The following is a 26,672-nucleotide window of genomic DNA, read 5'->3' on the forward strand; positions in this document are numbered from 1 at the left end:
TGCTAATTATAGGCAGTAGTCACTAGTTTCTGGAACTGCAGAAGAGCCGTCTGAAATAGCCTGAGGGCCCTACCCTCCAGGGCCCTAGATTAAAGAATTCCCCAAATTGGCAAGAGTATTGGATGTTTTAATAGATTGTTCCAAATAACTCTGTTACTTGGATTAAAATTCTTTCAAACAAAAGTAGCAATTGGGTCACCTATTAATTTTATGTCTTAAACATATATCTCTTCATACACACAGAGCAGGGCAAAATTAATCCTGAATATGCTTTGGCTTTTTCCCCTAACCATCCTTTTTTTTAAAATAACATTGAATGTCCTACAAATTATACGACGCGCTCCTCGAAGGGGAAGAAAATAGGATTAAATGGATGATAAATTCCAGTGAAAAAAATGGTGACTTTATATTGATTTTAATACTTGAAGATAGAGCCGTCTAGGAGTTGCTGACTGCTGCGAAAGAGCAAAATGTAAAAATGTAATCTCAGGCAAGTATCTCCTCTGCAGGGGAAGAGCGTCTTGACAGGCGGGCTCGACGCCCTGGAGTTCATCGGCAAGAAAACCATGACTGTGCTCGCGGAGAGCGACCCGGGCTTCAGGCGCACCAAGACGCTCATGGAGAGAACCGTGTCCTTGTCTCAGGTGGGATGACGTGCTTCTGCCAGTTCTTCTTTCAGTCAGTAAAATAAATACATTCTCAATGATCTTCTTTATTAGGCATTTTTAAAGATTTTATTTATTTTAGATAGAGGGGAAGGGAAGGAGAAAGAGAGGGAAGGAAACATCAATATGTGAGAAACACATCAATTGGTTGCCTCTCACACATCTCCAAATGGGGACCTGGCCTGCAACCCAGGCATGTGCCCTGACTGGGAGTCACACTGGTGACCTTTCAGTTCACAGGCTGGCACCCAATCCACTGAGCCACACCAGCCAGGGCTTTTATTAGGCATTCAGATTCAAATGATACAAAATAATACAGAATAAAAACTGAGTTCCTGATACACCCCTTGTCCTGGCCACTTAGTTGTACATAGGAGACAACCACTGTAACAGCTGCTTATGGATTCTGTCAGAATTACCGTATGGATATAAAGATGTAGCTATAGATAAAGATATGTGTAGCCACATACACATTCATATGTGTATACTTTTTCAATCAGAGTTGCTTACTGACCACACTCTTTTGTACCTGGCTTTATTCATTTAATAATTTCTTGAAGATTATTCCATTTATGCCATTTATCTGTGTCCATTCAGGTTGCTGTAACCAAATACCACAGATGGGGCAGCTTACACACAGCAAACATAGGTTTCTTATGGTTCTAAAAGTTCATACCCTGTAAAAGGAAGAACTGGGCCTGGCCAGTTTCCCAGGTCACCGTAGTTTCCGAGCCCCCTTCACAGTGTTTATCGTACCTGTATTCAATCTACTGATGAAAAGTGGGCAGCCACACTCACAGAAATGTGTCACCCCAGAAGCTGTGCGGACCATCTGCAGCGTTTGCTCTAGTTTACTCATCTGAAACATGTGCAAAACACGCAGTGCCCACTGTTCTGGGGCACACCCGAGCACTGCCCCTGTATAACTCACATGGCCTGCTGCCCTGCGTCACCAGAGTACTACCAACTTTAACCTGCTTCTGAGCAGTAATTTTTATTCGCTCATTCATTCCACAAATGCATTTTCGGTGTCCAGTATGTACACACACACCGTTCCCCTTGAGTCGGCTCTGACTCCCGATGACCCCGTGACTGAGTGATGTCCCCAGGGTCCCGACCTCAGCAGCCCTGCCCTGCCCCTGCAGACTCCTGCCTACGGCTTCTCTCATGGCATCAGTCTATCTGCCTCCTAGTTGGTCTTCCTCCTTTCCCGCTGCCTTCTGTTTCCCAGCATCACTGCCTTTTCCAAAGAACCCCGACTCCTCAGGATGTGCCCAGAGTCGGGCAGCAGTAGTTGTGTCATTTTGGCCTCCAGCGACGTTTCAGGCTTCATTTGCCCCAGGACCCACTTGTTCGTCTTTCTGGCGGTCCATCTGTGGAGCTCTCCTCCGACAGCACGTTTCAAATGAACCAATGTTTTTCCTCTCAGCCTTCTTCACTAGGCCTTATTGTGTTAAAAATTCCCAGAGGTTTGATGGGGTTGTCCTGAAAACTTTAAAATTTGGAGCTTGCACTGATGTAGTCTTAAATACAAGCAGGAGGGAGAATTCTGGCTGTGACCCAGTGGGTTATCGGCCAACAACCTTAAGACCCAAAATGGCTGTTTTATTGGCACACAATAAAAAATAAAATCTGTTCTTCCACCGTCTTCCCTTTATGACCTCGTGGTGGCCAGTGTATAAACACACTGGTGCTCTTCACGGATATGAAAAAACGCTATAAACTTAATGCCCCAGTAAACTGGATGAGGAAGCAAATAAACAAGGCTTCGAATCAAAGAAAGTGAGTGCAGGAAACTGGGAGTGATGGCGGGCGTGTGTTCATTTTGCTGTTTTTCTAGTTAACCAACAAAACATGGAGAGTGCCTCTGTTCACGGTCGTATTTCTCACGATCAGTCTAAGAACAGATAAGCCAACATTCTTGTTTATATTCAATATCTAGTAAGAAATACATTATTAGCTTATATTCTGTTAATGTTTTCATCAAAGATATTTAATAACCACACACACACAATTCTAAATACAGTAACTCAGATAAAATCAGGTCCGTTTACTTCGGCTGTGAAGTCTGCCTAGGTGCAGACGCTGCAATTAATGAATCCTGTCATGACAGATTAAACCTCTCTGATGCGCATAAATTTGCTCGTTGTAAAAAAGTTGGACATTTTAGAGAATAAGAAATTAATCGCACACATGGAAAACATTTCCATGGGAGCCGGTGTTGAGCTTTTGTTGTGCTTCTTTCCGGGCCTAGTCCCCAGGCACAGAATTTTTGCTTTGTTTTGTTGTGTGCATAATGAACATGTAAAATTCCAAGTGGAATATTATGTAAAAATTGTCAGTAGAATCAATCAAAAGTGTCATTTTTTTAAAGAACCTCCAAAATGACTAAAACCTACTCTTACAAATACAAAGTCAGTCCTCGTCGCTGCCTACGTCTTAGGCAGGAAATGGGACTTTCGGGCACCATGGAGTGTACAACTTTTGTGTAATCTGGCAGATGTTACGGGAGGCCAAGGAGAAAGAGAAGCAGAGACTGGCGCAGCAGCTCCCGGCCGGGAGGACTGCACACTACGGGATGCTGTTTGACGAGTATCAAGGTTTGTCACACCTGGAAGCTCTGGAAATTCTGTCCAATGAAAGTGAAAGCAAGGTATGTCTGCACTGGTCTTTTTAAATGACATCTTCATCACTGTGTTTTCTTAAACAGGAAAGATGCTAGAAAACCTGCCATTAGAACATCTCACTGTTAGAGTGTCATTGTATGCTAAGGTCACAAATGCTGTGCAGCCTGTGCTCCACGTTATTTCCTCTCTGTTGTGGACTGGGCTGTGTCTCCTCCCCACGCCCAACAGAGCCGGCACAATAACAGTCATCACTACCTATGTAATGGTGCAAAGGGCTGCTCGAGAGCTTGTCTGCCAGGCTCCCGGCCCTGCACTTCCCTTCGGTGACATAGTACACGCATCAGAGACGCCCTACCAAGCCGTTCTCCCTTCCCCCACAAAGAAAACAAAGCAGCTGATGTTTCTTCCAGACTGTGGAGGTTTAATATTTTTGGTATTATGGCTTATATATTGTATTTAATCGCCCATTTGTTAGACTGTCGGAACTACAAAGGGCAGGATTAGCTTGCTGGCAGTTACAGTTCTAGTTGGGAATGCCCCTGAACAAAACCCTGAGAAATTACCCAGCAGCCCTGCATGGCCGTATCTCCCCTACGGTGATCCCAATAAACAAAACATGAAAAGCAGAAATCAGCAGGGTTTGGTAGTTTATTTTTTAAAAGATCTATGTGTGGGGGGGTGGGGGTACATGTGTGTTTAGTTAGCAAATGCTTGTACTGGCACTTACATAGTCACTATTCTAAGCACATTAAACCTATTAAATCACTTAATTGTATATATGGCTCTTTTGTGTGAACTCAGGCTGACTGTACTCTGGGGTGTTTTTCCAGTGGGGGCCGCAGGGCAGTGCCCTCCAGGCCTCCCGGGAGAGGCTGTGGGCTCCGAGGGGCTATGGGCCACCCCCTGGGGAGAGGCGGGTGCTCAGACAGGGAGCTGAGCTTGGAAGAGAGCCTCAGAGTGGAGGAAACATCTGGACTCTCTCTAGGCCTTCTCCTCTCGTGTCGGGACTCTGAGGAGGCTGGGACAGTCTTCATGGCCACCTAGTCAGGGGAAGATGCCACCGGCCACATAACCAGGCAACCGAGAACGAAACAAAGTAGAGACCCACATCCCCACTCCCCACCCGCGGGGTTATCGAGTTACAGGTTACTCTCTGTGTTTGTTTCCTTTTTAGTTATCCACGAGCCATCTCATGGTTATACCAGTAATGAACAATTTTTTAACAGGAAAATCATGAGTCTTATACAGATTTAAAATGAACACGAACTAAAGACTTTATTTAGCTCATTAATTAAATGAAGGAACCAACCTGCTATTGTAACTGATTCAAAGGAAAAGCCAAAGAAGCTCTGACTTATATGGAGTAAAGCGATTTTGAAGTGAATGTGCGAAAGGACGCAAACCTGGTTTTCTCACAGGAGGCTGCCGCTCCACCGGGAAAATTCATTCCCGTGTCTCTAGACAATTGTTTCACACTGCAGTCGGCTATCTACAATTTCCAGAGTTATAAAATTACTCCCATAGAATCAGGATTCGATGATCTGGCGAGGTGTGTTTTAGAAAACGCACTTTCCCACTGAGGCACAGAGTTTTCTTTACAAAACCTGTGCGTCAGGTCAAATGTTACATGATCCAGTGCAGCTCAGTAGCTGTATGATTTTGAATCTGTCTTACCTCAGTCTCTTTGTCTATTAAACGAAAATAATAATGAAAACCTACTTCATAGGGTTATTAAAATAATTGATGAAATCCATGTGAAGTTAGTCACAGCATGCCTAATACTTAATGAGCAATCGATAAATGTTAGCTGCCATTTTATATATCTCTACGTGCATACGCTTCTATAATGTTGATGGCATTTTACTTTTTATGCGTTCTTATGTCATATGTATTTGTTATCATCACTAAAAGCGTTGTAGGTGAGCATGGGCCCTTGAAGCTCTCGTGGTAGTAGAGAGAGAGATTTCACTCTGCCTGGTTCCACTGCAGGTCTCAGCGGAGAAACAGCCTCAGGCCCCCAGACAGGAGCGCCAGAGAACGGCTGTTGCTAGGAGGGGGGTGAGGCCCTTGGAGGGTTGCATTGCCCTCTGCACACTGCTTTCTCTTCCCAACGTGGAGATGTTTGTAGTTTCCCTAGTAAGGAATACAACATTTTTTTTTTCTTGGCTTGGTAATGGTAGTGACTGGGTGCTGTGATAAACAGTCCTGAAAACGTCTGGGTCAGAACCATTAGCCGGGAGTCGTCCTTACTCCTCTCCCAGCCCAGGGCGGGGTGCCCGATCAGCGGGCAGCCTTCCTGCACTGAGGGAGCCCGGAGCCAGGCTCTGTCCGTCTGCTGCCTCCCGGGGGCCCATCCTAATATTCTTCGGCCTCTGGAAAGAATACAAATGGGGACCTATACTGGGGTTGTCAACTTTAACAAGTAAAAATCCAGAATAACTAGTTAAACTTTAACTTTAGAAAAACAATGTATACTTTTTTTAGCTTAAGCATGTCACGTGCAATCTTTGGGACACATATTTATGCGACAAAAATATTCATTGTTTATCCAGAATTCAAATTTAACTAAACGTCTTATATTTCATCTGGCAACCTACACAAAACGAATATTTAAAAGTAAAAGGACCTTGAGAAAGAGACTGCTGAAGAAAATGTATTCTGTCACCCTACCTTGACAAATACACTAACGTAATGACCTGGAAGGTTGGGTTCCTGTTTAGAACCCCCAGACACCTCCGATCGCCACAGCCTCCTCCTGCCCACTCTCCTGCCTTCATCTCCAGTCGGCCCTCCCCTCAGAGCACCTCATGGGCACATGTGAGGAGGACTTGATACCAGTTCCACTCTCTCCCTGCAAACAACCACCTCTTCGTCATCCTTTGGGCCTAGGAGGGCTCTCTGCAGGAGACAGCCCCCTGTAAGGAGCACAGCCTGGGGAAGAGGTCCATTCAGGCCGTGGAAGGGGACCTGGAGGGTCACCTGGAGAAGGGTGGGCAGTCTAGAAGGAGGAGCATAGGCTCTGGGCAGGCATCTCCCTGTGGTCCTGTGGACACCCCTGTGTCCAAGGCTGAAGTATTGGCTTTTACCATCGTCTAGTGCCTTCTTAACCCCACCAACGTGAGGCGAGAGAATGTAGAGGGGACCCTCCCATCTTTAAAAGCCTTAACCCGGAAATGATTTCTATTTCTTCTGCTCACATTCCACTGGCAAATATAATATATTATAAAATATAAGGACTTTCTAGCATTACTACCTACAAGATTGATTCTAGGACAGTTGCATGGCAGTGTGGTATAATCTGTAAATCTTTAAGGAAAAGTTAATCACTGTATTGCCATCATGCTCAATATTCAACAAAAATATTGGGTTGGCCTTTTGGGTTTTTCCATAAAATAAAAGACACTTTTTTCATTTTCACTAATAAGTGTATTGATTTGGATATTTTGAGCATGTCGGCTATCTCCCACGATTAGCTTCTAGTAGGCAGAGGCCAGGGGTGCTGCCAAACATCTTCCAGTGCATAAGACAGCCCCACAGCAAAGAATTATTTGGCTAAAACATCAATAGAACCAAGAAACTTCACAAACCACATTGGACACTTTCCATCAGTCACAGCACCTTCTCCATACACTGCACAAATCTTTTTGTATGTGTTTCAGTTGTGCTTTTACCTTTCTTGAAATAATTAAGTATTATTGAATACTAAATTGAAATATACTGAAAAAGCTGTGTATTTTCTTCCATCTTCAATATTAAAATGGCTGCACAATAATTCACCAATTTTGATAAGTTTTTTTAGATGCATGCTGATATGAGAGCTGTCACAATACAATCTAACAAAATTGTGTCGAATAAAATTAAAGACAACTTACTAGAGCCATCGTACAGAAATAACGTCATGGACTTTTTGGCCAGCCCAACAGTAAACAAGAATCTTCAAAACAGCACCCAGCACCCCCTTTTAAGGAAAAGTCTGTAAGGTAGACTGTCTACCCTGGTGTTCCTGACTGCACAGTGCTAATCAGATAGCCAGCATCCCACAAATATTTATTGAGGAGTGCATATTTACTTATTTTTTATTATTGGATTGAAATAAAGATTCAGTGCACATTGCCTTGGCATAACAGAGCAAACTAACTAGGAGGAGGCAAAAATGATGCTGTAGTGGACATGCTGACAAAACTCTTTTGCTTAAAAAACAAAACAAAGAAAACCCTTCCAGGGGCTTCCCAAAGCAGAAAACTCCACTGCAATCACTCCTAGGGGAGAGCTACCCTCCAGAAAACTCAGTAAAACAAAACTGTTCTGCATGTGTGTGTACATTTTCACTAGTGTTCTACTCTTGACACGCTTATTCAACTACCTTTTTTGTTGTACTCTTAGAAAACTTCTCCTGAGGAAATACACCTGAAGTGTAGGAATATGACATGGGCATGTCTAGGACCCTGGGGCCTAAACATGAGTGTGTGAGCTGAAACAAAGTCTGAAAAGGTTGGACCGAAAGCAGGGGCAGCAGCCACCGTGCAGGGCGCACTCGCTGTCACCTGCTGGGCTCAGCTAATGGGGTTCGCGTGGACGTCGCGCGCCCAGAGCCCTGGCACTGGTTGCATTAGTGACGTTTAGGAAAGTGGTGGCGTTTAGGAAAACGGTGCTCTGGAGTCCCGATGCCCTCGATAACTCTCTCACTTATCCTGCCGTGCGAATCTACCACCGCAATGAATATTAAAACATTCAAAAGGGCACAGTGCCTCTTCTGCAGGCTCTCCCTGCAGAGCAAGCGTTGGACCTGCAGAATGAAAAATTAAAAGCCTTACTCTTCTACAGTCATACCTCACTTTTTATGTGGTTCTCCGTGCACTTTGTCCATCTTGGAAATTGAAATCAATCTCAGACTCACAGAGCATGACTGGCCACCTGTACAAATAATTCTGAAGCATGTACGAAGGATCATTTCAAAAGGGGGAATCTGAAAGCGACGGGCAGGGAGAACAGCAGGTCAGGGAGGACCTCAGCGCACTGTGAGGTCTCCCTGTACAGCCTCGCGCCTCCCCTGGGGGTGGGCCGCTCCCTGCCTGGAGCCCCCACTGTGCCTCCACTCACAACTGCCCTGTCCTTATTGGTGAACATGGGCCTCCCTCCTCTAGACAACAAAATCTCTGAGAAGAAAAATGTGTTTTGTGTATTTTTGCAACCCCAGCTCAATAACCCATATCTAGCAACTGTATCTATACCTGTGTATTTATTTATTTATTCATTTATGTTTATTTACATGTGTACGTATGTGCATAGTCTATGTGTGCCTATATAAAATTTCTCAATCATCGCTATAAGTACTTTTAAGTACCTTGTTTCGTTCAACCTTCAAATCACCCTTATAAGGTAGATGCTATTAGTCCCCCTTTTACCAATCAGGAAGCTGAGGCATGGAAAGGTTAAATAAATCACCTGAGGTCTCATAACTAGTAAGTGAGCAGCTGGCGTTTGAATGCTGGGTTGACACTGAAGTGTGTCCGTAGTCACTGTCACAGAAGAGCTGCCACCACCGCTCACCTGGCACCTGCCGCGTGCACTCCTGCACTGTACTTCACATCTGTTACTTCGCTTACCGCACCAGGACCTCGGTGAAGTGCTAATCTCCCTTTAAACATTCACAAACTGTGGCCGAGGGAACTCATGTGACTTACCTAGAGTCGCACAGTTCACTGGCAACTCAGCCCAGCATTGCCTCCCACACCGAGTCACCTGGGTCCCAGGAGAGCCAGGGTCGTCTGCACGGAAACGTTATTAAGGAGAAGAGAGAATGGCAGTGGTGCTGACCTACTTCTCTTTTCAGGTTCAGTCATTTCTCGCATCATTTGATGGAGAGAAGCTGGAGCTCTTAAAAAATGACCTAATTTCCATTAAAGACATCTTTGCAGCCAAAGAGATGGAGAATGAAGAGAATCAGGAAGATCAAGGTAAAGGGAAATCATGGGTTCACAGGGAGACAAACGGTTGGTGTGATCTTTACGGCGCAGCCATGCATAAGCACAGCCCTCTGAGCAGGGTGAAATCATTTCATTCACCGCTCCCCCCTCCTACTTCCAAAACATGCTATGCACCTGCTCGAGCCACAGGAGCTGGCCACGTTCACCTACAGTCCTTTCTCTCGGGGTGGGAGCCCCTGACGGAGGCACCTTTACTGCTCCGGTGCCCAGCACCATCGCCGGCCCTTCACAGGCACACAGAGACTGGGTGTGGTCCCATGGACAAGGGCAGCCACTCGCTGATCAGAGCCCTGATGACTAGAGTACACGTCTGGATATCTGATTGGTGTATCTGCATGTGGAAGTTGTTGGATGTGATTGATGTTGGTGTGGGCTGGTCCGTCAGTGGATTTCTTTTCCTGTTTTTCCTCTCTCCTTTAATTTCTATGTATTTGTAAGTTGCATATGCTCTGCCTCAAAATTACAGTTCATGCAAAGAAAGGCACATAGCATACCAGGGCTTTACGTGTCAGGCTGTCAATCACTGAGCTGAGCCAGGTGCGCTCTCCTGATAACCCTCCAGCCAGACCGTGGCGTGGCCCCCAGCACACTGGGACCTATTTTGTGAGAAGCAAGTCTTCCTGCAGAGCGGGGAAAATGATCTCCAAGGTAGGCATGCTTGGTGATAAAGCTGTCCATCTGGGAGCAGAACGTACTAAAACACGTGGTACGCACGTGGGCAGTGATTTCTTACTCATGGCATCACTACACACTACAGCCACGGCATTCTTGCCGGTTCTGCCGAAGGGTCAAGCAGCCGTGGACAGGACAGAGCTGGCTTCTGGAACCACGCGAAGGGTCCCACTTGAAACATTTGCACCATTTACATGCTCTACAGCCTTGAACACGTGCTGTAACCTTTCTGAAACTCAGTCTCTCACCTGTAAAAGACTGACAATGATACATATTTTCAAGGGCTATTGTGAGGATTGAAATCAGATAGTACATGTACAAATATGTATTTGCCAGTGCCTGGCCCACAGAACAGCTCAAAAATGTTACCTGTGATTATTACTTCAAGTGCTCACACAATGCCAGGAAGACAGTAAAGGCGTAGTAAGTTGTAGCTTTCATTTAGGGGTGCCCTGGTTGTCGCCCACTCACGGAGCAGTGGCAACGTACATCCGTTCCGTCAGGTCGCCGGAGTCTTTTGTGTCCAGGTGTGTTCCGTGCCTTTCACCAGAGCTCAAACACACGTGCTCCCGATGCTTCTTCCTCGATGCTCAGGCCAAAATTATCCTAGGCATTTGCAAACTGTCATTTAAAATACGATCTCCCCCTTCAGCCCCACACACTGACCTTCAGTTTAATGAGCTTTATGCTCATTGCATCAGAACAGAAGAATCAGTTATACCAAAGCATAGAAAGAGGCCAATATCACAGAGACTGTTGGAGAATTATGTTTTTGAGCATTTGTATGTTTCTCCAAAGTCACAAAGGACGACAGCCTTGTCTCTGTGTTAATAATGAAGAAACTATGAGGCTAGCTGTTAAAGGTCATGGAGCTAGTACTCTGGACTCAGGATGAAATAGTATAGATGCCTATCTTCCAGATTAACAGTCACCACAAAGAGCCAGGCTATTTCTCTTCATTTCCTGGATGCCTGAGGTAGACCAGGGTCCTATTAGGGATTCACTCAGAAAGGATAAAAAGGGGATCCCAAATTCCCCATAACGTCAAGGAGAGCTTGCTGCCGGTGCAGGTTAAGGCAGCGTTGCTGCCCCAGCCAGTGCAGCTTCTGGGGAAGGAACCTTGATCCAACCCTGTCAGAGAGAGCACGGTGTGTTCCAGGCTCTGTGTAGAGCCTCAGTAAACTGAGATTCTTTTTAATATGACAAAATAAATTAAAGTCCTAAATAGCATGTGTAAGATATGCTAAATCTGTCTCTCCTTAAGCGACAGAACCCTATAATCTCCTGTAACATATCCATTTTCCCAAAGGGTACCTCCAGATGATCAAACCACTAATAATTGTAATTAATTTAATAAAGAAATGGTATTTGGATGCTCAAAGAACCAGGAGAAGAGAATAACAGGGTAGCCATTAATCAGTCAAGTTATGATGGAGCGTTACAACGTATCCGCGGGGCAAGCAGACAGTCCGGGAGCGGCACTAGGGAAGAAACTAGAATGTTGCCATCAATGTTTTTCTTGTCAGCACTTGCATTCCTAAAAGCTTCCTAACACCTAAATAATTTATTCAATGGTCTCCAAAAATATAATAAACTGTCATTTTTAGATAAATTGAGTATCAGTCTCCCTGGCAGTTAATAACGTTAGCTAATGATTTACATGTTTGTCTTTCCAGCAGAGTATAATTTTACCACACGGCCATGGGTCTCTCATTTGGTTTACCACTGTCATAAAGAGATTTTTAAAGGCTACTTTCTAGTTCTATATTGCCTTGGAGAAGGTTTTCTCACCTTATACATAAACTAAGAGTTGTAGTAATAGGTATTCTTTGTTGCAACATTTTTATCATCTGTTTTTGTCTACTTCCATTTCTCTCTGATTTTTTTCTAAAATATTTGGCAGAAGCTATTGGTGTGTTTTCCTGTTTTATAGAATAAATGGACCCTTAAAAGTTGGGGCTGTACAAAGTATTTAATTCCTAACACAGTGTTGATTATTCTTAAATATTTTTAATCTCCTAATGTTGTATCTTTGTAGCACTTAACAATATAGTTACATGAAACTTCAGTGTCTACAAAATACTTCTGCATTTGTTATATTATTTGGTCCTTACAACACTGCTAGAGCGGAGAGGAGTGGCTTTTATTACCCTACATGTGCAGAGGAAAGTTTGGAAGCTAAGAAGCCCCATGACTGGCCCCGTGTCACAGACCCATTAAATCCTGGAGCCGGGGTGGAACCCACCCTGCAACGCTCAGGTGCAGGCTCTTTCCACCCCGTGACCCTGCCTCCCACAGAATGAGAAGGACCAGGCAGTTTGGGAACGAGACCTTGTCGATGCTCAGATGTGCCCCTGTCCCTCTGAGTTTGCCAACCCAGAGAGGGTGAGAGTAAGACCTCTCCCTATCAGAGAGAGACTCTCAGCTTTTGATGAAAGCTCTCTCTCTCTCTCTTTCTCCCCCACCCCAACTTCTCTTCCCCCCACTCACCCCCAACTCTCTTTTGTGTGTGTAACTCATGCCTTCTCATTCTTGAAGGCTCAGTCCAGACGCCACTTCCTCCACTGAGGCTAATTTGGCTTCCTCAACACGGCGGCTCTGTGGACAGGAAAGGGCGCCCCAGGTGGCATCCGGGTTGCAATGCTGGGCATTACAAGACTCTAAGTCATCAATACAGTGTTGTCCCAGGTCACTCGGGCCTGAGAAATGGCATTCATTGTTCACTCAGTCACTTTTTCACTGAGTAGCTGCTGACCACCTATAGCTGCAAATAAGGCAGATATGTCCCTTCCTCTCCTCACGTTGCCTCCTGAGCAGCCCGGGCCGCCACAGCCAGTGCCATGGGCTGCAGCCCCTGCACCCAGCAGCCCCCAGCAGCCTGCTGCCTCTCTTCAGTGTCGAGAGTGGGTGAAACTCATCTTTGCCTGGCAGCTGAGGGCAGGCTGTAGGCTGGGGGAGCTGCCACATTCTGAAAGATGAAAAATTAATCATGCTTCTTACTTCTGTCATTTTCTGTTTCTAGGCTCAGAAGAAAAGGGAGGAGAATTTGCTAGCATGCTTACAGAGCTTCTCTTTGAATTACATGTTGCAGCCACGCCTGACAAACTCAATAAGGTCAGCACCGTCTGCGTGGGGGTTTTTCCCTTTTAGGGGAAGGTCTGAGTTAGAAAATTCCAGAGACCCACCTGAAATGGAAAAACCCCAAATGGCACATGGGTGGAGGGAAGTCTGGGGTCAGTAATTAAGATCCAAGGAGGCTGCATAATGAAGTGTGATGGCAGAGAACAGGCTAGACTGTCAGGAGACCTGTGTTTTAGTTGCAACTTCAGTAGTAATTACCTTATGACCTTGAACAAGTCACTTCTCCTCAAAATAGAATGTTATCTCAGAGCAGTGGTTATCCCTGGCATAGCAGGGAAAAGAAGCACCAAGGGGCTTTTTCAAATCCCAGCTCCCTCCCCCGCTAAAGCAACAGGCCAGAATTCGGCAGAAGGGAAGAAGTGCGCCAGCCAGGTCAGCCCCCTCCCACCTGGCATGCTGGGGCTGCACCACGGCTCAGCACATCCCAGCTGCAGGCACCTGGGTCCCTCTAACTGTTCCACAGCAGGCTTTGCCAGTTAGTGCAAGGTCTTGCCTCGGAGTTTCTTAAGGAGGACACTGGCCACTCATTACTTAAAACTGTGTCATTTGTCCTACTCTCTCTCTTTTGGTTTTCCCTTTCTTCTCTTTGGCCAGCAGGAGTTGGCCCTCACTTATCAAGGTGGGTGAGGAGAGGGCAGAGTGAGGCAGCGAGGAGGGAGGAAGAGTCATTTCTTCATCTCTGAGAGAGGTCACCGATCCTGGCAGGTCAGGGACCTGAACACAGTGGGAAATTGCCTCGTTCATCTCCAAGCAGCACCTGCCAGCGCTCGGGGAGCGTGTGTGGGCTCCCCCCGCTATACTTACAGTGGTCAGGTAAACCTCGGTGGCTCCGTGAGGACGCACCAGGGGCAGCGTTGCTGGGTTCCGGCTCCCCAAATCTCCACACCAGGAACTTGCCCTTCGACACTCTGACATATTAAACGTTTGATGTGTGAGCTTTCAGATGAGAAGTTTAGCATAAATTCAGATACAGCGTTCACTTAAGCAAACAGCTTAAACCGGGGTGATAAAAGCTTCCTTTCTAAATGCAGGGAGAAGCAGATAGGAAGGGTGATTTACCCTTGTCCGATTTAGACATGATTTTTCAGGCACTCCTGTGAAATTAAAGCAGTCCCAGAGCAGCACCTAGTCATTCCAACAGCCCTCCTCTCCCCCCTCCGCTCCCCGCTGAGGTCGGAAGACCCAGCACAGCGGCGAGAGAAGATTAGAGCCATCTCTCATCTTCCTGGCGTGATGTATTATTGGGCTCATGAAACACTGAGGGCTTCATGAGACATGGTGGATGAGGAAATCTGCTTTAGCGATGCCCTGGCTAAGTCTCTAACCTCTATATTAAAAAAAAGTACTGTGATTCTTTTACAGTTGGTCATGAACAGTGAAAAATATACTATTACTGTTTCAAGGTGACCGTCATTTTTTTTCTTCTCTGAGTATCATTTTAGAGTGGGTTTTTTTAAAATCCTCTAGGCTTGTATAGTTCTCTCCAGACTTTCTGTTCCGTCCCCTTTCCCTACTTTATGTTCATCTGAAAGCAAGGTGTTTGGAAGGAGCTTACAGAGTTGCCCCACCGTTCTTCAAATACACAGAGAACCAGCCTTGATGGTGTCGGGCAACTTGGTCCTGGTCTGGAGACTGGAATTTCTGAGTCTCCATATTCACGCGGTAACTGTCTTGCTTTGGCCGGGGGCCCTCGCAGGCCATGAAGAAGGCCCATGACTGGGTGGAAGAGGATCAGACCGTCGTGCCAGTGGGTGTGGGCGATGGGGCGGAGGAGAAAACTAAGGAGGAAGAGAAGGAAGAGAAACCTGAAAACCCCGAAGACGACAAAAAGGAGGAAAGGAGAACTAAAACAGTGGAGGTACGTTTATTTTCGATTGTCCACCTGAAGAGCAGCAATATCATGTTAATGTTATTCGCAGCCTAATTTTAAGTGAGGAAAAGCCATTTCATTTTTATTATAGAAATATGAGTATTAGTACAATAAACACTAAAATGTCTCCATGCCAAGATAATTCGTGACTTAGCATAGGTATGGTAGCTTTTCTCCATGGCTCTACAATTATAATTTAAAATGTGGGGGGAGGAAACCCAGATCTTTAAGAATATAGTTGATTTACCTTGAGGGTGAAATTTCATCTTGTATGCAAATTTGAAACCATAAAATGTCTTTATGCCTCACAATTAATGAGCTAATTGAAGACTTTTTTTTCAAAAAAAATTTTATCACTGTAGTTGTTATTCTTTAGTTTAATAAATATACATGTGCATAATTTATATCCTGCCTGTGTTCAAAAATGAGTTTGCAACAACTTCCTCTCACGCTAGATATTAATTTTAGAGGAACTAATTTTTAAAATTAGTTCATGTTGAGAAAAACGCTCCTTGAGGCCCATTTCATTCAGCCGCTCGCTCACACACCTTCTGGAGCACCTGCCCGCTGTGTGTGCAGCATTGCTCTGGGGACCAGGGACGGAGCTGTGACTAAGGCTCACCACGTCCCGGGGACCCGGCCGCACCTCCACTTAGAAGAGTCTTAGACATGCCTATGAATCTTTGGGTAAACTTGTCAGGTAATATTTGTTTTTCTTAAAGAATTATATATGCCCTGGCTGGTGTAGCTCAGTGGATTGAGCTCGGGTTGTGAACAAAAGTGTTGCAGGTTCAATTCCCAGTCAGGGCACATGCCTGGGTTGCAGACCATGACTCCCAGCAACCGCACATTGATGTTTCTCTCTCTCTCTTTCTCCCTCCCTTCCCTCTCTAAAAATAAATAAATAAAACCTTTTAAAAATAATTATATATACATTTTTAATATCACAGGGGTTTTTTAAGCATCTGCTCAGTGAATAATTGTCTTACTCACTTGCCCACTCCAGGAAGTGTACATGCTGTCCATTGAAAGTCTGGCAGAAGTCACAGCACGCTGTATCGAGCAGCTTCACAAAGTAGCGGAATTGATTCTTCATGGGCAAGAAGAGGAAAAACCAGCTCAGGACCAAGCAAACGTTCTGATAAAGTAAATGTTATTTTAAATTCTTATTTTTCCAATTTTACATGTATATGCCATTTGAATACACACACACACACACACACACACACACACACACACACACACAGAGGCTACTAAAGATTCAGATTTCAAGTCAGATAATTCCAGTGTTCATGGTCACGTTAAGGAACAAGGACTGTCTTAAGAAATGAACAATGTTAACAAGAATAACAACAGTTAGCTAGACACTTCAGGAATTATTTATAAAGAGATTTAAGGGAAGGCATTCAGAGCTCGGTAAGTGTTTATTTTCATAGACCCAAGTCTTGGAAGTACAGACCTTTGAGGGGAATCACATTTTCAACAGATACCACACAGATACTGAAAGGAAACCTTAATGTGACTTCCCAGCAAGCTTCACAAAAATATACAGACGAACCCACACTGTGCCCAGGGACTTCCACCAGCTCTAAATGCTCTGAATCTTGTCGATGGTGGTGGCTAAAGTGAGCCGGTTCACTGTACACTGCATGCATGTGGACATGTGTTGTCACATGTTACATTCTCCAATACATACAAGTTATTATTAGTTTATCTAGTGAAATAAAAGTGTATGTATGTAACTTTATATACATGAAACTAGTTGGCATGGAGTTTGTTGAAATAATTGGCATGGAGTAGAAAAATAGGCCATTAACTTTTATACACATGGCTGTGTGTCATGGTGTAGAAAATTAGCACGGGCCCGAACATCGTCTCATTGTGACACAGACACAGGAGCCAGAAATAAGAGCCTCCTAAAAACACTTGGGTACATACACACACATCTCAACTCACTCATTTACTTTAGTAGCTAACTAGTCTTTGCTTACTACTGCATTTGGCATTATAGGCTGGGGAGCAAATTTTTAGTGGAAGGACCTTCCAAAAAGTCAGTATGAGTGGCATTTTTCCTCACTTGTCAGCACGTGTCACCTAGTCTATATCTAAACACGTGAAAGTCAAAGATGTTGCAAGAACTGTGCGTTCCTATCCTTAATATGCCTAGGAAAGAATATTGCTCGCTTCAGTGTGTAGAAGGAAGAGGAAAAGGAAAAATAGGAAAAGTTTGAAACACTGATGAAAACACCTAGGTGCTGTTTCAGGTTTGCCGTGCTGACTTGGAAGGGGAGGGCTGACGTTCCACCGTGTGTACGGAGAGCAGGGCTCTTAGCTTCCTTCTGCTTCGCAGTCCCCATGGTCCCATCCTTAGCCAGCTGCACAGCGAAGGGTACTCAGACCTCACATCTGTCTGTGCAAGTGCCTCTCCACCCACACGCCTAAGCACATAGGCAGAATGGCTCTGGGCCACCTCCTAGCTTTGCTCCTGACCCTCTCTGCAGAGAAGTTTTGGTGGAGGGATGGGTGGATGGAGGATGGACAGATGGCCAGATAGATGAATACTGCTCACTAAACCTGAATACCTAGCTTAGACAAGGACCCCTATTTTTCAGAACAAAGCTTACTTCTATTTGCTGCATTAGATCTTTTCGTAACTTTGAGTTATTATTTTTCTAATCGCATTTTAATCACCATTCATTAAAGTCATATATATTATTTTTGAAAATCAAACAGTACCCATGTTGTTAGGTAATTAGGTTGTTTTCAGTTTTTGTCACCATCTGTAATGTAACATATTGCTTTAGTGAAATATTTGTGTCCATCTTGCATTATTTTCTTGGGGTAAAGTCTTGGAAGTGGAATGGCTGGAATAAGCTTGGAATTTTGATATGTCTTTAAAACGTATTCTATAGGATCTTTCTCTTCAAGCATCTGATAAAAACAATCCAGGTATCAAGAGACACCTGAGTCTGCATACCAGCTCTGTCACTTCCTACTGCGTGCCCTGTGCAATTATCAGTCCCTCACGTCCTTGAGAGTCATTTTCTTCATCTGTAAAATGGGAATGATAATGTTACCCATAAGGTCACTATGAGGATTAAATGTGATTATTTATACAAAAGTACCTAACATAGTGCCTCCATCAATGTCCATTATTATTTGAAAATGATCAAAAAGCTGGAGAAAAGCCACTTGGCAAGAATCTTAATCCCTTTACGTGTGGAGCTCGAGACTGGTAGGTATTCTTCTGCATGAGGTTTTGATTCTAAAAGGAGGTAGCCTGCATTAGATAATTATCCTTCAATCAAGCATGCAAAGAAAACCAGGATTAGATTAAACTGTGCTTGTGAATCATGAAAGGTTATTAAGACAAATGTTCCTACAAAGCATCTTCAAATTTGTGTGCCATTCTTTTAAGTGGAATACGGTATTAATGTCAGTAATTGTCTTGTATGGTAACATTATTTTACTTTATTGAAAATCCCCAAACCACTTTTTTTTTTAATTTCAGATTAACTACTGCAATGTGCAATGAAGTAGCCTCCTTATCAAAGAAGTTTACAAATTCCTTAACCACTGTTGGGGTAAGATTGGAATACCGATTCTTCTTCCACCTTTTTAAAGGAGATGGGTCTCCGAGGGGCTTCTGTCAAAAGTGGAGGAGCCAGGGCCTCCTTTGATAGCTCCACAAAACTGAAGCTCTGCCAGGATGTTTGCTGAAACTAGGCGCAGAGCACCGTCTCCAAGGACAGGCAGGCAGCTCAGGCTTTCATCTGACTGGGTTTAGCCCTGACACTGCCGCCTCAGGCTTCTGTGATGTTGGTGGGTTTTTGAGCAGCTCCGGGGAATATGCAGTTTTGCTCTCCATTCCTCTTCACATTTGGTAGCTCCAGCACAGAGCTTCTTACACCTGAATGTGCAAGCAAACCGCCTGGAGATCTTGGTAAAATGCAGATTCTGATTCAGTAGGCCTGGCATGAGGACGGAGATTCTGCATTTCCGCCAAGCTCCCGCATGATAACAATGTTTCTGACCCACATTCTACAATTTGAGTAGCAAAGCTCAGCAGACAGGCGTCATACTTGAACTTGTGTGTGTGTGTATGTGTGTGTGTGTGTGCGCACGCATGTGTGACCCTTGAACAACGTAAGTTTGAACTGCTCAGGATCCACTTATATGTGGGGTTTTTTTAAAGAAATAATGTAAATGTAGCTTCCTTATGACTTTTTTAATGAAATTTTCTTTTCTCTGGCTTACTCTGCTGTAAGAATACAGTATATAATACATATTCCATACAAAATATGTGTTAATTGACTGTTTACGTAATCTGTAAGGCTTTCTGTCAACAGTAGGCTATTAGTAGTTATGATTTGGGGGCCTCAGAAGTTATCCACAGACTTCTGACTGTGTGGGGGCTCAGGTCCTCTACCCCCATGTTGTTCAAGGGTCAACCATGTAGGCACAATGTGTACAAATGTTTGCATGCACAAAATCAGAAACACACAAGTTGCTATTTTGGAGAAAGGAAAAGCTAAGTCTAAATAGAGCTCACTGAACTGCCTCTCGCCCCAACAGTCCTCCTCATCTTGCACTGTGATGAATCGTTTACATCTAGTCATTGTTTCTGTGCTCCACAACAGCCATTATTCATAACTTGAAGTTAATGAGTGTATATTGCTCTCCAGACTCTATTGAAATTGCCTGTACATCTCATTGACTCTGAAAACCAGTGTCATTTTACTGCCCTCATTTTTATTATATTTTAGAGGTTTATTGATAAGTAAACATGAAAGCAAAAACCATAATGGATTTTCTGGTTACTTACTAAAGTGATTGGGTTTTTAAAGATTTTTTTTCTCACCAAAATTTCATTATGGTTTCCCCAGTAGGGTAATGTCAGTAAGAGGGGGCTGTTCTGGGAAGATGTATTTCATTTACATCTTGTACTTTTGTTTCCCATAAAGTCTTCTGGGTGCAGTGAGGAAAACCATCTACTAAGATTGCCCTCTCTCTTCCCAGTCCTTTTAATTATTAATGTCTAAGAATAGATCAAAAGCTTTAGGTAGAGAAGGCTGCTGATGGATGGACCAATAGTGGAGATAATAGCGGTGATACTAATGCTAGCTCTCATTTTTGAATACCTACTTTATATCAGGCTCTGTATTCTTGGCTTTACATGTTTTTACATTTTGAAACCTGGAATCTGCAGACCAGTTTGCAAGTTATATTTAAGGTTGTTTTCATTTTGCTGCTGATTTGAAAGACACACCCTATAACCAAATGTCCATGTTTTGCATTTACATGAAGAAGGAGCGGGGAGACTCATGAACAGGGCTGGAACTAATGTAGGTAATTAAAGTGCTTAGCTCACCTGCAGAGTTTAAGGGGGCTTCCCCCAGAAGACAAAGAAACAACTTCAGTCATCTGGAGAAATATTTTAATGCAATACTTTTAAAAATCAAAATGAATGCCAAACAATGTTAAGCAAAGACAGGCGCCAGCCCTGCACCGCTACCACTCGGCCTCACTCCCCTCACCTGCGCCCAGACCTGCTGCACGTCTTCCGTAGTCAAAGAGTCTGAGTTTAAATTTCTAGCTTTGTGACCCTAAACAAGTTCCTCAACCTTCCCGATTGCTCGTTTTTCATCTTTAAATTAGGGTTGTCATGGTACCTACCTACCCACCCCCTAGGATTTCTGTCAAAAGTAAATGAGATCATCCAGGGGACGCAGCAATAGGAAGCCTGGTCTAGAGTACCCTTTCCACTTCTCCTCTCCTTTCCGTCCAAGAGATCCCTCCGCAGAGTGGGTGCGTGCCGTTGCATGCGGCGGGCCGTGCAGTATGAGCACCTAATCTGTCCATTTCACCCTTTTGATTCTGCAGAGCGACAAGAAGGCTGAGGTCCTTAACCCCATGATCGATAGTGTATTGTTAGAGGTAAGTGGACCCGGGGAGAAAGTGCTTCTGAATCAAAGCAAATATTACAGCTACACTTTTTCCCCAGGCAGCGAGTGTTACTACGATTCTAAATATCATCAGCAGTCTTTTTTTGAGTGCATCTGTGGAGCTCAACCAGCTGTAAACCCCCCTGTGAAGCAACAATATGTAATTTCCAAGAATTCCTGATGATAAAGAGAAACGCAAAGCTTGCATGCTATTCCTGTCGCTGTTTTCTCCAGCAGAAGCAGATTTCTGTTGCCAAGTTTGACACCAGATTTGACACTGTGATTTTCCTAAAAGTGGGCACTTCCCTTCCCTCACAATAATCTTTGGTTTATTTAGTGGGCTCTAAGCTTCAGACTGGCAGAATGACAAGTAGACTGTTGACCCTCTGCCTGTTGGGTGACCAGAGGCACAATCCTCTGCAACCACTGGCTCCGTGGCCTCTCCATACACCAGGACTCTGTAGCATAGACAGACAGGAGGCTGCCCTGACCCCTCGTTGTCTGTGCCAGAAACATTGATGTAAGAAAGGCTCAGAGACATTCTCGAGTCAGAAGGCACAGCGTTCTACCTGTGGTTGGTGGGGGAAGAGCCTACCATTAGGGGCTACAAAATACGAAGCAGACCTATCTGTAGCCACAGAGCACCCAGCTGATGCCATAAAGGACTAACAAGTTAAGTTTAAACATGGGCCATGAATATACAGTAGGTTTTTGCAGTTGGAATTAGGTGTCCATTGCAAAATTTGGAATTGACAAAACTTCAGGTAAGAGAGGGCTACCTATTATATACATAGAAACATTTTAAGGAGTCATGCTTTACTGTTAAGGGAAACTACCAAGTTACTACCAAAAAAAGTAACAAGGTGGTGGCACCAGGTGTTATTGTATAGGACAGAGCCGCATGTAGAATGGAGTCAACCAGAAAGGACAAGGCGTGTGGGGGCAGGTTGTGGGGGAACAGACACAGTTAAGAGGCAACCCCAGCAATCAGAGGCAGAACGTGGAACAAGGAAGTCTCTCCCTCCCCTGGCCACCCAGAGGCATCAGCAGATTAATTTACTGTGTCAGTTGTGGAGAATATAAGGTCAAGTACTCATTCACTCTCCCAGTGGAACTGCCTCATGTTTTAGTTACCTGAAGCTTTATATGGCCTCTCCCTCTAACGCTGCTGTGTGTCAGAGCACCCCAGAGCCTGCCCAGCAACGTCAAACACCCAAACCAAGTGGAGTCACCAACGCTCACGGGAGGACGCTAGGGTTCAAGGTTTGCCACACATAATACACAGTATTTCCAGTTCGCTTTATGCAGGCCGTTCTCACTCATTCATCTGTAAGTTAGGGCAAACCAGAGCCCTCTTCATACTGTGCTTTGTGTTATTTCAAGACAGTGGGAATAGCTATCCGGGAAGGGGATAGTGAAGACTAGACATATTGGGTCATGAATAAACACACTGATGTGTCCTCAAAGTTTATGGAAATGGCTTGCTTCATTTTGAGTGAATTCTTCTCTCTGTTAGTATGGATCATTAAGAGCTAAACACACTGCATCCCAAGGGATGTGTTTACATTCGCTTTAAGCCACCAATGTTACGAGAAAAATGCTACAAAATATTGTGGGGCTTGATGAGAGGGAACGTTGTCAAACTGGAAGATTTGTCAGAGCTGAACTATGAAAACACCCTTTGAACCACATTTCTGTCCCCTCTCAGGGCTGCAATAGCACGACCTACATCCAGGATGCCTTCCAGCTGCTGCTGCCCGTTCTGCAGGTTTCACACATCCAGACCAGTTGTTCAGAAGCACAGCCGGGAGCTGGCCAGACCCCACCCAGTTAGAGGGAACAGCGGGCCACGTTGCTTTGCTGCGTGTATCATTGAAGGCGTTGCCTTCCACGCATCTGGCCACAGACACCCATCTGAGGACACTACGAGCAATTTTGCACAGACAGTATTGAGAATGCAAGTTTAAAGAGAATATTACTTCGGTTATTTTACAAATAATTGTGTTTTCTTGGTGTTAATTTAAATGTACACAGCTTTGTGTTGATAATTTTCTTTAATCTGAAATTCATTCACAAATACTGCCGTTTCCCTGGTCAAGCGTGCTATATACTTGGAGATTCGTGGGCAAACCTTAGACTTTATTTTTAATCCTTTAAATTTACACCTTTAAATTTTCTATTCTTAAAGTATTTCTTTAAGTCAACTCCTATACTAAACTTAGTTTTGTTACATAAATGTCTTGGACAAAGATAACACTACTTATAGATTTAGCTATAATAGTTAAAGGGGAACATAAGTATCTCTTTAGAGCCATTCCTTCTTGAAACAAGCATTTATTGAGCTCCTACTATATGCTCACAATAGAGGAATATGATCTAACTCCAATAAAGACAAGTATTCTGAAAGAGGGTTTATAATAATTCTTAAACTGCATTAAAATACTAATAAATTTTCTAAACCTTAAAAAATTTAAAGAACAAGGTACATTTATGGTTTTAAAAATGTCTACTCTTGAACTTATTGTATTTTCCCACCCTTTCTGAACTCTTTTACCCCAAACTTTGTATACGGTATGAAAATGTATATGAAAGGGGGTACTACAGAGGATTTAGTTTAAAATTGACTTCTTATGACCGTAAATTCATGATAGCACAATTACAAATCTTAGAAGTGTTCAAATAGAAAATCAAAGGGATTTCAACATGGTAGACTCCTAGGACTACATTTTTAAATCTACTGTGGCTGAGTCGGGCTGTTTTATGAACACACAGATCATTCTCGCCCGGAGCAAATATCATCCTTCCTGCGAAGGGGCAGAAGATGCTGGTGTGCGGGCCGACTGACTGGTGTATTGACCCGGGAAGGGAGGCACAGAGGAGCCTGCAGCCAGGAGAGGCGTTGCCCACGGGCACTTCTCTTCCTGAAGGCCCGTGCTGTGTCCTGGGTGGGGTGCTCTATCCTGTTTCTCTCTCAGACGCCCTTACAGGCCATTGCAGGATGTCTTGCCCAGGGGCTCTCTTCAGGGCAAATAAAGCCTGTACTTTCCCACGTGTGGGAAACCCTGCCTTTGCGTTTGCTTTTATTGCCCTGATGGAGTACACTATCTTTGTTCCACACAGGCACTCCTTTGTCTGTGTTGTGTCTTCATTGGTGTGCATCCTGAAACGGCCAGATAGAAAACATCAAAACTATTTATTTACAATCTGGAAAAATACTATTCAAGGAATCAGCTAAAGATTTTGTTTACTTGCTTTTTGATTGCCTGAAATGTTCCTGTTATTAAATCTAGAAGACGATTAGCTGATGAAAATGTTGTTCTACCTCTTCAGAAATTTTAGACGTTTTATGTGGGGAGCAGAGAGGAAAGGACTTACACAATTTCTTCACATCAGATTTTTTTAGCATCAGATAGATTTATAGACATTCACTGGAAATGCCAAAGAAACAAATCATCTCAAAGAAGCTAGATTTCCAGAATTAGACTTTAACTCTAACTACACCCATTCAGTGCATACCAAAATTTTAATCATGAAATAAAATAGAAACCTATAGAAGAATGAGATAACTATTCTTTTTAAAGTGGGTGACATCATTTATGTTGCATTTTCATGTGTTTTAATCGAATACTGAAAGTTGCCAGGTAAAGATATGAACTGAGAAATGATTCCCAGAGCCCAGCTTCATGGTCTGTGAACTATATTATTTAAAAGAGAATACTCAGTCACTATATATCCACCCTCCAGGATTTCTCTCTTTCAGTGCTGTTTTTTCACCGTCACTTTAAATGATTGCTCCTTTGCTTTGCTTTAAAAGCTGGCAAAGCACAGGATCCCGATCTGGGCAAAATGTCTGTCAGTCACTGAAGGAATGATTTAGCAGGCTTACTTTGAAAGCTTTCTATTCCTTCAATAACCCTGTACATAAATTGGGTTCATTTCACTCTGTGCCATTACCCTGAATAAGAGTGCCAGATTTTTCTTCCATCAAGTGCAAAATAAGTTCCAGTCTAAATAATGAATGCAGTTCTGTGCCTGTGCTTTTTATTAGATAAAAAGCATCAAAAGCCTATTTCAAACTCAAAGCAAAAATACGTCCAAGGAAAATTCCTTGGGGGTATTGATATGCACGCCACTAAAGGGCAAGATCGAGGCCCAAATCTGAAAGCAGGGGTCCAGTCTTAAACAGCCTCCCCTCCTGAGAATAGGCGTCTCTCTTTTCTCTGGGTCTCACACTGGGCTGCACTTGAAGTGCACGGTTAAATGCGTGGTGTGAGTAGCTGGAGGCAGTGGCAGGACTGAGCCGTGTCCCTTATCCCAACTCAGGAACCAGGGATCTCAGCTGCCTTCACAAGCGATGAAAGGAGCCCTGGCCTCGGGCAGCCTAAAGGAAAGTGCTGACTACTGGGTAGATACCGGAACCCAGAAATGAGAGCGTTTCTGTCTTTGTAGCAGTCAGCTGCCCCAGGTGCTCGCACACGTCTGGAAAGCCACCTTCGAGATGAGCAGCCACTTCAGTGGTGCTCACTGCCCGCTTCAGTGAGCAACAAAAGCAGGCGGATTCCAACACCAGTCATCCCAGAAGTCCAAAATGCAACGTGTCTTAGGTCACTTAGCAAAAACATGAAATAAACATATTTCTCTCCTCCCCTAAAAAAACATATATGTGTACACATTTTATGTGCATGTACATGTATGCATGCGGAGCAGAGGGGGTGGATCATACTACATGACTTCAATCTCTATTTAATTTTATAAAAGCAATTATTCTTCAGGGTTAAGGTCATTTTTGTAATGTAAAAATTGCCCTTTGATCTTCTTCTCAGGCGTGCCCTACATTTTTATATTCAGATCCAGCTCCAACTTGGTTCTTAAATTCTTGTGTTTGTAAAGGCACATCAGAAGGGATCATCCTGGAAACTCCTCAGAGAACTGTAATTTTGCCCAGTTTTTGTAGTTGATTAGAATGGGAAAAGCTGTAGGAGTGGATTCAGACAAAGGGGGAAAAAAAGAAATCTTTGTTAACCATTCGTTTCATTTTCCTAGACATTTCATTATTTATTCGGGTTTATATGTTCCTTTTCTATATGCTCATCTGTAACAGATGCTCCATTCAATATCTGCTAATAAACAAAGCTGAGGAAAGACATCATGCTGTTCTTTTTATTTATTTATTTTGTGTGTCTTTGCTTAGGTCCAAAAACTAATCTGACTTATTCCACCCTTGGAGCACTTTGCCCTCAGCAGTGATTTTACATTACTACAGCCCAGCAGTGAGAAAGGTATTGATTGTGTTTCTGGTATCTCTGGCATCTCAGATCCTGGTAGGCTGTGAACACAGGCTGATTATGCAAGGTTGGGATTTTGTGTTGGGACTTCAGCTACATTTACCTTGTCTGGATCCTAGAGTGTTTTTCTCTGCATGAGCTGTCAGCCAAAAAGAAACAGGATTAGGTCTACCGGTGGTCACTGCCGACTCACTTGACAGGCCCCTCTCTGCTCTTAGTCTCCCAGGAACGCCGTACTGCAGAAGCAGAACACGGACGTTTCTTGCATGCCTGCCCAGAGCACAGAAGTTCAGGGTGACTCAGAGACGCCGTGTCACCCTGAACTGCGTCGCAGCACTAGGCTTCCGGAGCTGCCACTTGGAGGGGAAAACCGGCGTAGAAGCCAAGGCCAGATGGATGAAACCTTGGCAGAAAGCAAAGCTCAGCCTCTGCCTTTGAATCCCTGCCATCTTCATCCTTTTTCTCTCTCGGGATTTTTTT

The 26,672-nt window shown here is 44.0% G+C and overlaps 1 protein-coding gene across 3 annotated transcripts in view; it reads left to right on the forward strand.

Annotated features, from left to right (window-relative positions):
* The window catches only part of FAM114A1 (family with sequence similarity 114 member A1), a 60,339-nt gene extending 34,286 nt beyond the window's left edge, over positions 1–26,053 (forward strand). For 2 of the 3 annotated variants that reach the window (XM_045834513.1, XM_045834512.1), the window contains exons 6-14: positions 510–644; positions 3,166–3,318; positions 9,126–9,249; positions 12,974–13,065; positions 14,789–14,950; positions 15,969–16,108; positions 18,474–18,546; positions 20,846–20,899; positions 22,616–26,053. In XM_045834513.1, coding sequence (XP_045690469.1) covers positions 510–644; positions 3,166–3,318; positions 9,126–9,249; positions 12,974–13,065; positions 14,789–14,950; positions 15,969–16,108; positions 18,474–18,546; positions 20,846–20,899; positions 22,616–22,741 — 1,059 coding nt within the window. In that variant the 3' untranslated portion in view covers positions 22,742–26,053. Of the gene's footprint in view, positions 1–495; positions 645–3,165; positions 3,319–9,125; positions 9,250–12,973; positions 13,066–14,788; positions 14,951–15,968; positions 16,109–18,473; positions 18,547–20,845; positions 20,900–22,615 lie in introns of all 3 variants that reach the window. The other variant, XM_045834514.1, reaches the window with a different exon arrangement.
* The last annotated feature ends 619 nt before the right edge of the window (positions 26,054–26,672 follow it).

The sequence above is a fragment of the Phyllostomus hastatus genome, unplaced genomic scaffold, assembly GCF_019186645.2.
Source record: "Phyllostomus hastatus isolate PE091 unplaced genomic scaffold, TTU_PhHast_1.1 phas_contig_196, whole genome shotgun sequence".
In the NCBI taxonomy this organism is placed as follows: domain Eukaryota; kingdom Metazoa; phylum Chordata; class Mammalia; order Chiroptera; family Phyllostomidae; genus Phyllostomus; species Phyllostomus hastatus.